This window comes from Pseudophryne corroboree, chromosome 6, assembly GCF_028390025.1.
Source record: "Pseudophryne corroboree isolate aPseCor3 chromosome 6, aPseCor3.hap2, whole genome shotgun sequence".
Lineage (NCBI taxonomy): Eukaryota > Metazoa > Chordata > Amphibia > Anura > Myobatrachidae > Pseudophryne > Pseudophryne corroboree.
Window position 1 is genome coordinate 193,524,838 of NC_086449.1, and position 12,676 is coordinate 193,537,513.

General features: G+C 46.1%; 1 protein-coding gene across 2 annotated transcripts in view; it reads right to left on the reverse strand.

Annotated features, from left to right (window-relative positions):
* The window catches only part of MAP2K5 (mitogen-activated protein kinase kinase 5), a 270,085-nt gene that overhangs the window by 150,518 nt on the left and 106,891 nt on the right, over window positions 1-12,676 (reverse strand). For both annotated transcript variants that reach the window (XM_063925546.1, XM_063925547.1), the window contains exon 8: window positions 5,077-5,141. In XM_063925546.1, coding sequence (XP_063781616.1) covers window positions 5,077-5,141 — 65 coding nt within the window. The remainder of the gene's footprint in view (window positions 1-5,076; window positions 5,142-12,676) is intronic.

The window sequence follows — 12,676 nt, forward strand, 5'->3', positions numbered from 1 at the left end:
AAGAAGCCCAATCCACTCTACACTCAGGTGAGTTCGCTTCTTCTCCCCTTAGTCCCTCGATGCAGTGAGCCTGTTGCCAGCAGGTCTCACTGAAAATAACAAACCTAAACTAAAACTTTCACTAAGAAGCTCAGGAGAGCCCCTAGTGTGCACCCTTCTCGTCGGGCACAGAAATCTAACTGAGGCTTGGAGGAGGGTCATAGGGGGAGGAGCCAGTGCACACCAGTTAGTCCTAAAGCTTTCTTTAGATGTGCCCAGTCTCCTGCAGAGCCGCTATTCCCCATGGTCCTTACGGAGTCCCCAGCATCCACTTAGGACGTTAGAGAAACTACGGGTAGTTTTTTCACACCCCACATAATACCCTTTTTTGTGGTACTTGTAGTATCAGAAATGTTCAAAACCTTCTTCATTGCCGTGATCATGTAACGTGTGGCCCTACTGGAAAATACGTTTGTTTCCTCACCGTCGACACTGGAGTCAGTGTCCGTGTCAGTGTCTGTATCGACCTGAGGTAACGGGCGTTTTATAGCCCCTGACGGTGTTTGAGACGCCTGTACAGGTATTAACTGATTGGACGGCTGTCTCATGTCGTCAACAGTCTTTTGTAAAGTGCCGACACTATCACGTAATTCTTTCCATAAGACCATCCAGTCAGGTGTCGACTCCCTAGGGGGTGACATCACTAACACAGGCAATTGCTCCGCCTCCACACCATTTTCCTCCTCATACATGTCGACACAGCGTACCGACACACAGCACACACACAGGGAATGCTCTGACAGAGGACAGGACCCCACTAGCCCTTTGGGGAGACAGAGGGAGAGTTTGCCAGCACACACCAGAGCGCTATATATATATATACAGGGATAACCTTATATAAGTGTTTTTCCCTAATATAGCTGCTGTATATATTAATATGCCAATTTAGTGCCCCCCCTCTCTTTTTTTACCCTGTTTCTGTAGTGCAGGACTGCAGGGGAGAGTCAGGGAGCCTTCCTCCAACGGAGCTGTGAGGAAAAAATGGCGCTTGTGTGCTGAGGAGATAGGCTCCGCCCCTTTTTCGGTGGCCTTTCTCCCGCTTTTTTGTGGAAAACTGGCAGGGGTTAAATACATCCATATAGCCCAGGAGCTATATGTGATGTATTTTTAGCCATTTAAGGTATTTTCATTGCGTCCCAGGGCGCCCCCCCCCCAGCGCCCTGCACCCTCAGTGACCGGAGTGTGAAGTGTGCTGAGAGCAATGGCGCACAGCTGCGGTGCTGTGCGCTACCTTATTGAAGACAGGACGTCTTCTGCCGCCGATTTTCCGGACCTCTTCACTCTTCTGGCTCTGTAAGGGGGCCGGCGGCGCGGCTCCGGGACCCATCCATGGCTGGGCCTGTGATCGTCCCTCTGGAGCTAATGTCCAGTAGCCTAAGAAGCCCAATCCACTCTGCACGCAGGTGAGTTCGCTTCTTCTCCCCTTAGTCCCTCGATGCAGTGAGCCTGTTGCCAGCAGGTCTCACTGAAAATAAAAAAACCTATTTAAACTTTTACTCTAAGCAGCTCAGGAGAGCCACCTAGATTGCACCCTTCTCGTTCGGGCACAAAATCTTAACTGAGGCTTGGAGGAGGGTCATAGGGGGAGGAGCCAGTGCACACCAGCTAGTCCTAAAGCTTTTACTTTGTGCCCAGTCTCCTGCGGAGCCGCTATTCCCCATGGTCCTTTCGGAGTCCCCAGCATCCACTAGGACGTTAGAGAAATAAATATTAACACTCCTACTATTGAAAGTATTCTTACTTTGCAGCCTTTTTTCCACACCTGCCTAAAACTTTTACACAGTACTGTATCTTAATTGTTAATAAAATTATTTTCAGTTTATAAACATTGTATACTGTTTTGTAGCAAAATAAGTACATTTTGCTGCTGTTTCTAACATGTGTGAGCTGGATATATCAACTGATAAGTATCAGTCCTGTTTGAATGATAGTCTGCTCTCAGATATCTACCTCCATTGCCTTACCTATTATAAGAGAACCTGTCAGCTACTAGTAATGTTAGGGATTGTGGCACCCATTCAGGCTGCATCGCTGTTTGCCAAAAATGGCAAACGAGCGATTTTCGGCAAATAGCGCATGCGCTGCGGCCACATACACTCTATGGGGGTGTGTGTATGTATGTATATATATATATATATATATATTATAAGCAGAGAGAATTACATTAAATACTACTGTTGGGATAGAGATCCTTTTTTTTAATTAACTGGAATCCAATGTGGTTTATTTGGCATTGTACTTCTGAAGAAAAAAAAGCTGAATACAAGAAGTTTAGCCTTTGTTATTAAAATAAATCACCTTAGGTGGAGAAAGTGTGAGCTATAGAAAGGTGCCCCCCATACATCCCTAAATCTGGTCTCTGGGTCCAACTGCAGAGCAGCTGGATCACGGTCTTATGTGGTCATAGATATATGACCAAGTGTGGCCAATGCTGAAAGATACAGCAATTCAGCATTGTGGCCTAACAGTAGGATAACAAGTCATTGTTAACACTGTTAGACAATGTTCTTAGAATCCGTCAGCTATGCATTTACCACCCATTTTGAAGAACATTCATTGCTTCACTATATTTGAATAAGCCACCCCACAAATGTATAGTACTTGGCCTTATGCCTTTCCTTGGCCTATGAATGTAGTAGCTGCAATGTAAAATGTAGCCATTGCTCAATGTCTGAGAGACAGCTTTGTGCCCTGAAACCAGATCAGAACAGAGGAAGAAGGAGGCAGTAATGGTGGTTATATGGAAGCTAGAATAGATCTCCATTAAACAAAAGAAAAGCATAAGAAAAGAAACAGAGGACGAGTTCCAGACCTTTAAGTGTATCATAGCACACCCGCACAAACGTTTAATTAGGCGGTGAAATGGCGGCACAGAACCAGAGCTGTCTGATCCTGAAGCAAGAGCAGGATGGATGGTGCACACTGACAGTTGTTTGAGGCTTAATTGGTTTTGTAAGAAAGTTAAATTCAAATAAACGTGCAGGCTCCTCATTTACTGCCAGGAATAAAGACATACAGACTTGTTAAAGGTGATGGGAAAACTTTTTATGACTTTAAACGAGCTCTTCCTCTGGAGGTTTTCCGCTCTGTGATTTCTAATATATATCAGCTTTTCGCCTCACTTTTTTTTTTTTTTTTGCTAAATCAATTAGCTATAGTTTATTGCTTTGTTGCCTACATTGTGTATCCTTCACTACAAAGCGGAGGAAAATATAATGAAATGTACGTGCCAGTGAGCCAGAGAATAGCAGATGACAGTCCTCAGCTACTGGAAAATACAGGGCAAGGAATATTACAGACACATGTAATGGGGATATCTACCTTACGGTGACCTCAATTCCTGCAGTTTTGCTAAATAAATATTGCTTTATTTTTTTATTTTTTTTATTTGCTTTTCTGCCATGTTTTATATAACGATATAAGTGATGTTTTGCACTGCCACCAGAAATGCCAAATCTCCACTGTGCTGTATAAACTGTATATACTATAAGGAGCAGTTAAGGGTCGTGTCCAATGGAGATAACAAATTAAATATGCTGCTTCAGGTATGACACGATGGCTAAAAAGAACAAGAGGCAGTAGGACAAAGCAGAGTATTTAGTAAAAGGTACAGAAGGGAGGGACATGCGCGAGCTAAAAATGATCTGAAATGGAAAACACTGTTAAATAAAGATCTGTTAATGCAAAAAATGTGGTTTTGTGGACTAATGAAGTCTATTAGTTTGGTCATCCCACAATTTCCACTTTCATATCTGCTCTAGCTGACATGGACAATATCAGGCTCCACAGCTAGACTGTAGTAAGCGTGAGGGCAATGGGAATGATAAGCACAGAAGATGCATGCATCACATCATGGAGGACTAACTTAAGATCATAAGTTGGAAGAAACTACTTGGGGTAAATATAAAGTGGTTTTGAACAAAGGCCAATGACCAGATCAAGTCAGCAGTTAGGAAACAGGAGGCAGTGTAGGCCGGAAAGTTGTATGTTTCTATGGTTACAGGCCTTGGCCTCACATATGGTGAAGGCCTCTGGCAGTGCTGCTCTCATTAATTGACCTCACTCATTCTGTAATGTCCAGCAGAAAAGGGTTAACATTTATAGGCTAGAAGGGAGCTGGTGGGAAAGCCTCCCGGTGATTCATATGAGGAAGGGGCTTCCTATAGCTTTATTTCTTTACAGAAATGTTATTATCCCAGGGAAGCAGGATGGTGATTACAGTGCGTGGCGAATATTGTTTCAGGGTACTGGACAGACCGATATTGCTACACAAACAAGTTTTCATCCAATTGAGCTGAGAAAAAAAAAATCAATATATGGCTGCCATATTTCAACAAAAAACCTGCTGAGTCTGGATTAATACAGTGTTCTATTGTGCAAGTTAGTGTGACTGTGCACATAGCATCAAATCTCACAATGCAACTATGCTTTATTTCCATGGGTTCCGTTTTGTAACAATGACAGCAGTTACACGCAGGTGAAGTGTGATTGGTCACACAGATGAGTCTAGCGCCGCACATATATGCAGCTAAACTCACCTCAAAATTATGATCAATCATCTTTTAAACAACAGTACAAAAGACTGTACGAAGGCAGGGTGGATGAAAAGGACATACAATACTGTTTGTGTGCATTGTTTTCATGCATTAGTCACCCTGCATTTATTTGCATTGTACATTTTATTTCCCAAGCAATTCTAAGCAATCGGTGATCCCTATTTTGCCATGTGTTTAGCTGCATCCCCATAACAATAAAGTGTACTTAAACTTTGGCACATTCATAAACAACAGCAACATGCTACAGTATCTCACTGCAAGCCATTAATAGTAGGACAGTACAACAATGTTTCAATAGTTTTTATATTTTAAGACACGTCCTGCTCTAATATTCTTTATCTGTTCAAAGAGAAAATGTATCTATTTTAAAAGGGAAAATTACAATTTCTAAATTATTGAAATACCTAGAACACAGCTATGTGAGCAAATACAGAGAAAAAGTATAGCCCCCCCCCCCCCCAAAAAATCCTCATATACTCACTTATACACAGTTCCCCCGTTTCCATGTCCAAGAATTTCACGATTCCGGATGTCAAGCTCATTAATCTATAACAAATTAGACACAAAAAAAATATGCTGTGATCATTCTGCAAAAATGTGCACACACTAGAAGTACAGAAGGGTCTTTACAACATTTAACTTTAGTGCAAATTTTGCACTAAGCCATAACAAGCAGACACTTGCCTTCATTGCCTAGATTGCGCTAAACAGATAAAAAGTTGTGCTGCGAAATAAAAAAGGGAAGAGCAGAAAAAATTTAATAATTGGTAGTGAAGCAAAGCAAAAATTAAGTCTACAATAGCAAAAGATAAAAAGTGCGACAGGAACTAGAGCTGAGAGAAAAAAGAAAAGAGCTGACAGAAAGTGCAAATGGCGCAGCAAGCATGACACGCTTGGTAGTAGGTACGACAGTGGGCAGAAGTTTTCCAAGAGTAGTGAGTACTATGGAGTGCAAAGAGAAGCGATGTGCGAGAAAGAAAAAAAAACAGTGAGTGAGAGAGAGGGTGAGAGAAAGAGGTGGGTAGAGAGAGCGAGAAAAGGGTTGAAAGAAATATCAGTTAAAAGAAAGAGTAGCCGAAAGACACAGAGAGAAAGAAAGAGCGGTCAAGAAATAGAGAGCGGTCAAGTCATAAAAACAGAGCGGTCAAGAGATAAAGGTCTGGATGTACTGACGTCCGAGTTGGCCGGAGGTGCGGGGTCCTGGCCGATTGTGGACATTTTAATGAAAGCGGCACTCATTTACAAGGCAAAACCATGCCGTGTAAATGATTGCCGCTTTAAAATAAGTCAGCGTCTGGCCAACTCAGATGTCATTACATCCGGGCCCAAAGAGAGAGCAAGAAAGAAAGAAAAGGAAGGAAGGAAGATAAGGGGAAGAGAAAAAGAGGAAGGGTGGGAGAGAGAGAGAGAGAGAGAGAGAGAGAGAGAGAGAGAACAGTAAGAGAGAGGGGAGACAGGGAGAAGCGGAGACAGAAAGAGGCAGAGAGAAAATTAAGGGGGGGGGAGCGCTTTAGAAGTGAACTGTAGGGGGAGAATGTAATTGAAAGGAAGTGAGATATGTGGGAAGAGGGAGTGTGATGTACAAAGAGCTTGAGAGCGAGGGAAGCAGTGAGTGAGAATGGAAGAGAAAAAGACAGTAGCTGGGAGAGGAGAATGACTGACAGAGGAAGAGCATATCATGCCTGGGATGTAAAGTGTCAGGCAAAAGCAACTTGGGGCAATAAACAACACAGGGCCCAGGTCATTTCAAGTTCAGCTGCAAGAACAGCAAGATCAATACAACATTTGCCGTCCAATTTATAAAAGGTGATACCAAGGGACAGAGTGATGGAAAGTTTAATGACAATTTGTTTGCCTGGGTCATTTCATTAAAGTTTGATAAAAGGTGTCAGGCTTGGATGATATATCAGAGGTGCAGAGGGTCACACCAGGGGAGGATTGATGAAGGGGATCTTCAGCAACTCCAATGGTCACTAAGTGAATGGGTTGGGCTGTTTAACACATTTTCGGCCAAGCATCTGAAGGTTAACACTGGAGATTTTATATGTATAAAATCACGGTTCCTGAGATATGTATCATAAACCATCATAATTATATTCTAAAAAAGAACAGCTATCCAGCTTGGCCCAGCCTTTTAGCTGCTGATTTGCAGATGTCAGGGAACACGGGTTTTTCTGTTACAAATATTGCAAAATATAAAACATACCCTTTGCAGCATAAAGCACAAAAAACAATACTATTATACCTATTCACTTACATGAAAAAAAAAATAGGATTTTGGTACCTACCGGTAAATCCTTTTCTCGTAGTCCGTAGAGGATGCAGGGGTCCACATTACTACCATGGGGTATAGACGGGTCCACCAGGAGCCATTGGCACTTTAAGAGTTTGAGAGTGTGGGCTAGCTCCTCCCTCTATGCCCCTCCTACCAGACTCAGTCTAAAACTGTGCCCGAGGAGACAACATACTTCGAGAGAAAGATCATGCACAGATAGGGGTGAGATTCATACCAGCTCACACAAACGTGTTCGACCCAGACAAAGTTGCAGCTCGGCAAAGTTGCACTGGCGAGACACCCCGGGCAGCCACCCAGAAAGACCTCACCTTACGAGTAGAGTGGGCCTTAACAGATTTTGGACACGGCAGTCCTGCCGTAGAATAAGCGTGGTGGATAGTGAATCTGATCCAACGAGAGATCGTGGAAGCAGGACACACAATTTTCTTGGGATCATATAGGACAAACTGAAAGTCCGACTTTCTGTGACGAGCAGTCCTCTTCACATAGATCTTCAGAGCCCTTACGACATCCAAGGACTTTGATGTAATTGAGGAGTCAGTAGCCACTGGCACCACAATAGGTTGGTTGATATGAAATGCCGACATAACCTTTGGAAGAAACTGCTGACGAGTCCGGAGCTCAGCTCTATCTTCATGGAAGATCAAGTAAGGGCTTTTACAGGATTAAGCCCCCAGCTCGGACACACGTCTAGCAGAAGTTAAGGCCAACAAAGTGACCGCCTTCCATGTAAGAAATTTGACCTCTACCTCCTGTAGAGGCTCAAACCAATCCGACTGGAGGAACTGCAACACCACGTTAAGGTCCCAAGGCGCCGTAGGCGGTACAAAGGGAGGTTGGATATGCAGAACCCCTTTCAGAAAACTCTCAACCTCAGGCAGGGAAGCCAACTGTTTCAGGATGAAAATGGATAGGGCCGAAATCTGGACCTTTATGGATCCCAACCTCAGGCCCCTATCCACACCTGCTTGCAGGAAGAGGAGAAACCATCCCCGTAGGAAACTTCTTGGACTCACACCAAGATACATATTTTTTCCAAATACGATGGTAATGTTTAGACGTTACACCATTCCTAGCCTGTATCAGGGTAGGAATAACCTTGTTCAGAATGCCCTTCAACGCTAATATCTGGCGTTCAACCTCCATGCCGTCAAACGTAGCCGTGGTAAGTCTTGATAAGCGAACAGCCCCTGCTGCAGCAGGTCCTCCTGAAGAGGAAAAGGCCTCGGCTCTTCTAGCAGTAGATCCAGAAGATCCGCGTACCAAGCCCTTCTTGGCCAGTCCGGAGCAATGAGGACTGCCTGAACTCTTGTTCTCCTTATGAGTTTTAGAACTCTTGGAATGTGTGGAAGTGGAGAAAACATGTACACCGACTGGAACACGCACGGAGTCACTGTGGGTCCCTCGACCTGGAACAATACAGCCGAAGCTTCTTGTTAAGACAAGAGGCCATCATGTCTATTTGAGGAACACCCTAAAGATCTGTTACCTCCGTGAACACCTCCGGATGGAGTCCCCACTCTCCTGGATGGAGATCGTGTCTGCTGAGGAAGTCCGCTTCCCAGTTGTCTACTCCTGGAATGAAGATTGCTGACAGCGTTAACGCATGTTTTTCTGTCCAGAGGAGTATTCTTGTCACCTCTGACATTGCCGCTCTGCTCTTCGTTCCGCCTTTATGTAAGCCACTGTTGTTACGTTGTCCGACTGCACTTGAATGGCCAGATTTCTCAGAAGAGGGGCCGCCTGAAGAAGACCGTTTAGACGGCTCTTAGTTCCAGGATGTTGATAGGAAGGCCGGCCTCCAGGCTTGACTACCGTCCTTGGAAGGTTACTCCTTGAGTGACTGCTCCCCAGCCCCGTAGGCTCGCATGCGTGGTTAGAAGGACCCAGTCCTGAATCCCGAACCTGCGCCCCTCCAGAAGGTGAGGCAATTGGAGCCACCAGAGGAGTGAAATCCTGGCCTTTGGTGACAGACGAATTCTCTGGTGCATGTGGAGGTGAGATCCCGACCACTTATCCAAGAGATCCAGTTGGAAGGTCCGAGTGTGGAACCTCCCATACTGGAGAGCCTCGTAAGAGGCTACTATCTTTCCCAATAGGCGAATGCATTGATGAACCGACACCCGGGGTGGCTTCAGGACACCCCGGACCATAGCTTGTATCACCAACGCCTTTTCCTGCAGAAGAAACACCCTCTGCACTTCCGTATCCAGGATCATTCCCAGAAATGACAACCTCTGGGTTGGTTCCAAATGTGATTTTGGAAGATTCAGAATCCAACCGTGACTCTGGAGCAGTCGTGTTGTGAGAACAATGGACTGCAGTAGCTTCTCTTTGGACGATGCCTTTATCAGCAGATCGTCCAGATATGGAATGATGTTCACACCTTGCTGACAGTCCAGCAATGCGAAGCGGAGATAAGCCTGATGCGGCAGCCAGATCGGAATGTGGAGGTACGCATCCTTGATATCCAGGAATTCCCCTTCTTCCAGATCTGATATCACCGCCCTGAGAGACTCCATCTTGAACTTGAACTCCTTTAGAAAGGGCTTCAATGATTTTAGGTTCAGAATGGGCCTGAACGAACCATCCGGTTTCGGTAACACAAAAAGGTTTGAATAGTAACCCTTGGTCAGCATGTGAGGTGGCACTGGCACAATGACCTGTGACTCCACCATCTTTTGGACAGCGTCCTGTAGTACAGTGCTGTCCTCCAACAGAGTTGAAAGCCTGACTTGAAAAAGCGAAGAGGAGAGAGACTTTGAAATTCCAGCCTGTGTCTATCACCCAGGAATCCAGGCCGGACGATATCCAGACATGACTGAAGTGTCTGAGTCTCGCTCCTACTGGCTCCACCGCCGGGGCGTGCAGTCCACCATCATGCAGAGGACTTTGGCGTACCCGAAGTAGGCTTTTGTTCCTGGGAACCTGCAGCAGCAGGTTTCTTGGACTTAACCTGACCTCCCCTAAAGAAGGTATTGGACGGTCTGGCCTTTCTAGGCTTGTTAGGCCGAAAGGACTGCGTTGCAGCAGAAGAGAAGGATTTCTTCGGAGCAGGTGCTGCTGAGGGAAGAAACTGAGACTTACCCACTATAGCCGTGGATACCCACGCGTCTAAAGCTTCCCAAAAGAGAGCCTGACCTGTATAGGGTAGGGACTCCACACTTCTTCTGGATTCCGCGTCGGCCGACCACTGGCGCGGCCACAGTTCCCGACGAGCTGAAACAGACATGGAAGATATTCCCGCAGCCATGGAACCCAGGTCTTTCATGGATTCTACCATAAAACCTGCAGAATCATGTATGTTGTGTAAATACAAAGCAACGTCATCCCTATCCTCAAGTAAGGTAGCCGACCACTTCACTATTGCCTTTGCAATCCATGCAGTAGCAATAGTGGGACGTAATATGGCCCCAGAAGCAGTGTACATTGATTTAAACGTGTTATCAATTTTTCTATCTGCCGGCTCCTTTAAGGCGGTAGATCCTGGAACAGGCAAAACCACCTTCTTTGAGAGTCTGGACACAGATGCGTCAACAATCGGCGGGTTTTCCCATTTTTTCCAATCCTCCTCAGGGAAAGGAAATGCCACCTGTACTCTTTTAGGGACCTGGAATTTTTTCTCAGGGTTTTCCCATGCCTTTTCAAATATAGCATTCAATTCTTTTGACGCACGGAAGGTTAGCGAGGCTTTTTTATTTTCAGTGAAAAAAGCCTCCTCAACCTGCTCAGGTGTGGTATCATTAACATTTAACACATCCCTGATAGCCTCTATCAACAATTGCACCCCCTCTGCAAGAGATGCGGATCACCATCTGTAGTGTCAGAATCGGTATCCGTGTCGTCTTGTGTGACATGCACAAGCGCACGTTTGTGGGGGTATATATCGAGTCGTCCTGAGGTACCAGAACCGGGCCATACTGCCATAGAGCTCTGTAATACCTGGGTTGCAGATTCATTACTTGCAACCCTGTCTGAAATCTGAAAAATCCAAGATTTGATAGAGGAAAACCACTCTGGTTCCCTTGCTGGTATCTGTGCTAAACCAGTGCTATCCTGATTACATGGAATGGGATCATCCTGGGAGGATAAATCCTCTGCAGCATATGACACAATGTCCCTGGACATAGCTAAAGGAGACCACCAAACACTCCACACACACACAGGTGAGGGCAGACAGAGTTCCCCCCCCAAGAATGGCAAGAGAGACACAGAGATCGGAGCCAACCCACACACAGCGCTTACAGCAAAGGGAGACCCCTTGTCAGCGCAGACTGTGGGGGTAATTCCAAGTTGATCGCAGCAGGAAATTTTTTTAGCAGTTGGGCAAAACCATGTGCACTGCAGGGGGGGCAGATATAATATTTGCAGAGAGAGTTAGATTTGGTTGGGTTATTTTGTTTCTGTGCAGGGTAAATACTGGCTGCTTTATTTTTACACTGCAATTTAGATTGCAGATTGAACTTACCACACCCAAATCTAACTCTCTCTGCACATGTTATATCTGCCTCCCCTGCAGTGCACATGGTTTTGCCCAACTGCTAACAAAGATCCTGCTGCGATCAACTCAGAATTACCCCCTGTGTCTCTTAATAGGAGACACAGTCGTTTTACAGCCTCCCCTCCCTTCTACAACCCCCTGGTACCGTGCACTGATAGCTGGAGTTGCTGTGGAGGGACCTGTTCTTCCATCCAGCGCTGTGCAGGCAGGAAAATGGCGCTGGAACGCTGCTGGGTCTGATCTGAGAAGCTCCGCCACCTTAATGGCGCTGTCTTCCCACTCTTCATGGATTATACTGGCCTGAGGTAAAACTTCCTGGCTGAGATCCGCGGACCCCGACAGACTTGTGGACCAGTGTGGGGGCAAGCGCTGGCCCAGGGCGCCCCTCACAGCGCCGCACCATGTGCCTCTGAACCATCACAGGAGCGCAGGTAATACTGCGCTCCCTCCCTGTTGCCGCCATCTTCACACCGGCCCCCCGCTTGCTAGGGGGGTCGATGTCTCACTCCCCACTCTTCAGCTCTGTAAGGGGTTGGCGGCATGCTGCTGGGGCGAGCGGTCCCCTGTGGCGGAGACCAATCTAACCCCTCTGGAGCTCAGTGTCCAGTCAGCGGAGACAGTGGCTCAGACCCCGCAGGGCGGACACTGTTCCCCCCCTTAGTCCCTCGCTGCAGGCAGGCTGTTGCCAACAGCCTCCTGTAAAAAAAAAACCTCTAAAAACAACTTTTACTAGAAGCTCAGGAGAGCTCCCCTAGCTGTGACCGGCTCCTCCGGGCACATTTTCTAAACTGAGTCTGGTAGGAGGGGCATAGAGGGAGGAGCCAGCCCACACTCTCAAACTCTTAAAGTGCCAATGGCTCCTGGTGGACCCGTCTATACCCCATGGTTCTAATGTGGACCCCAGCATCCTCTAGGACGTAAGAGAAAATAGGATTTTAATTACCTACCGGTAAATCCTTTTCTCGTAATCCGTAGAGGATACTGGGGTCAACATTAGTACCATGGGGTATAGACGGGTCCACTAGGAGTCATAAGAACTTTAAGAAATGAATAGTGTGGGCTGGCTCCTCCCTCTATGCCCCTCCTACCAGACTCAATCTAGAAACTGTGCCTGCGGAGACGGTCATACCTTGAGAGAAGGATTTAACAGAACAGTGGTGAGATTCGAACCAGCACACACCAAACAATAGGAAAGCCATGCTAACCAAACTTGAACAGGAACAGCAATGGCTGAACCAATAACAATACTTAACATAAGTAACAGTGCAGAAAACACAAAGCACT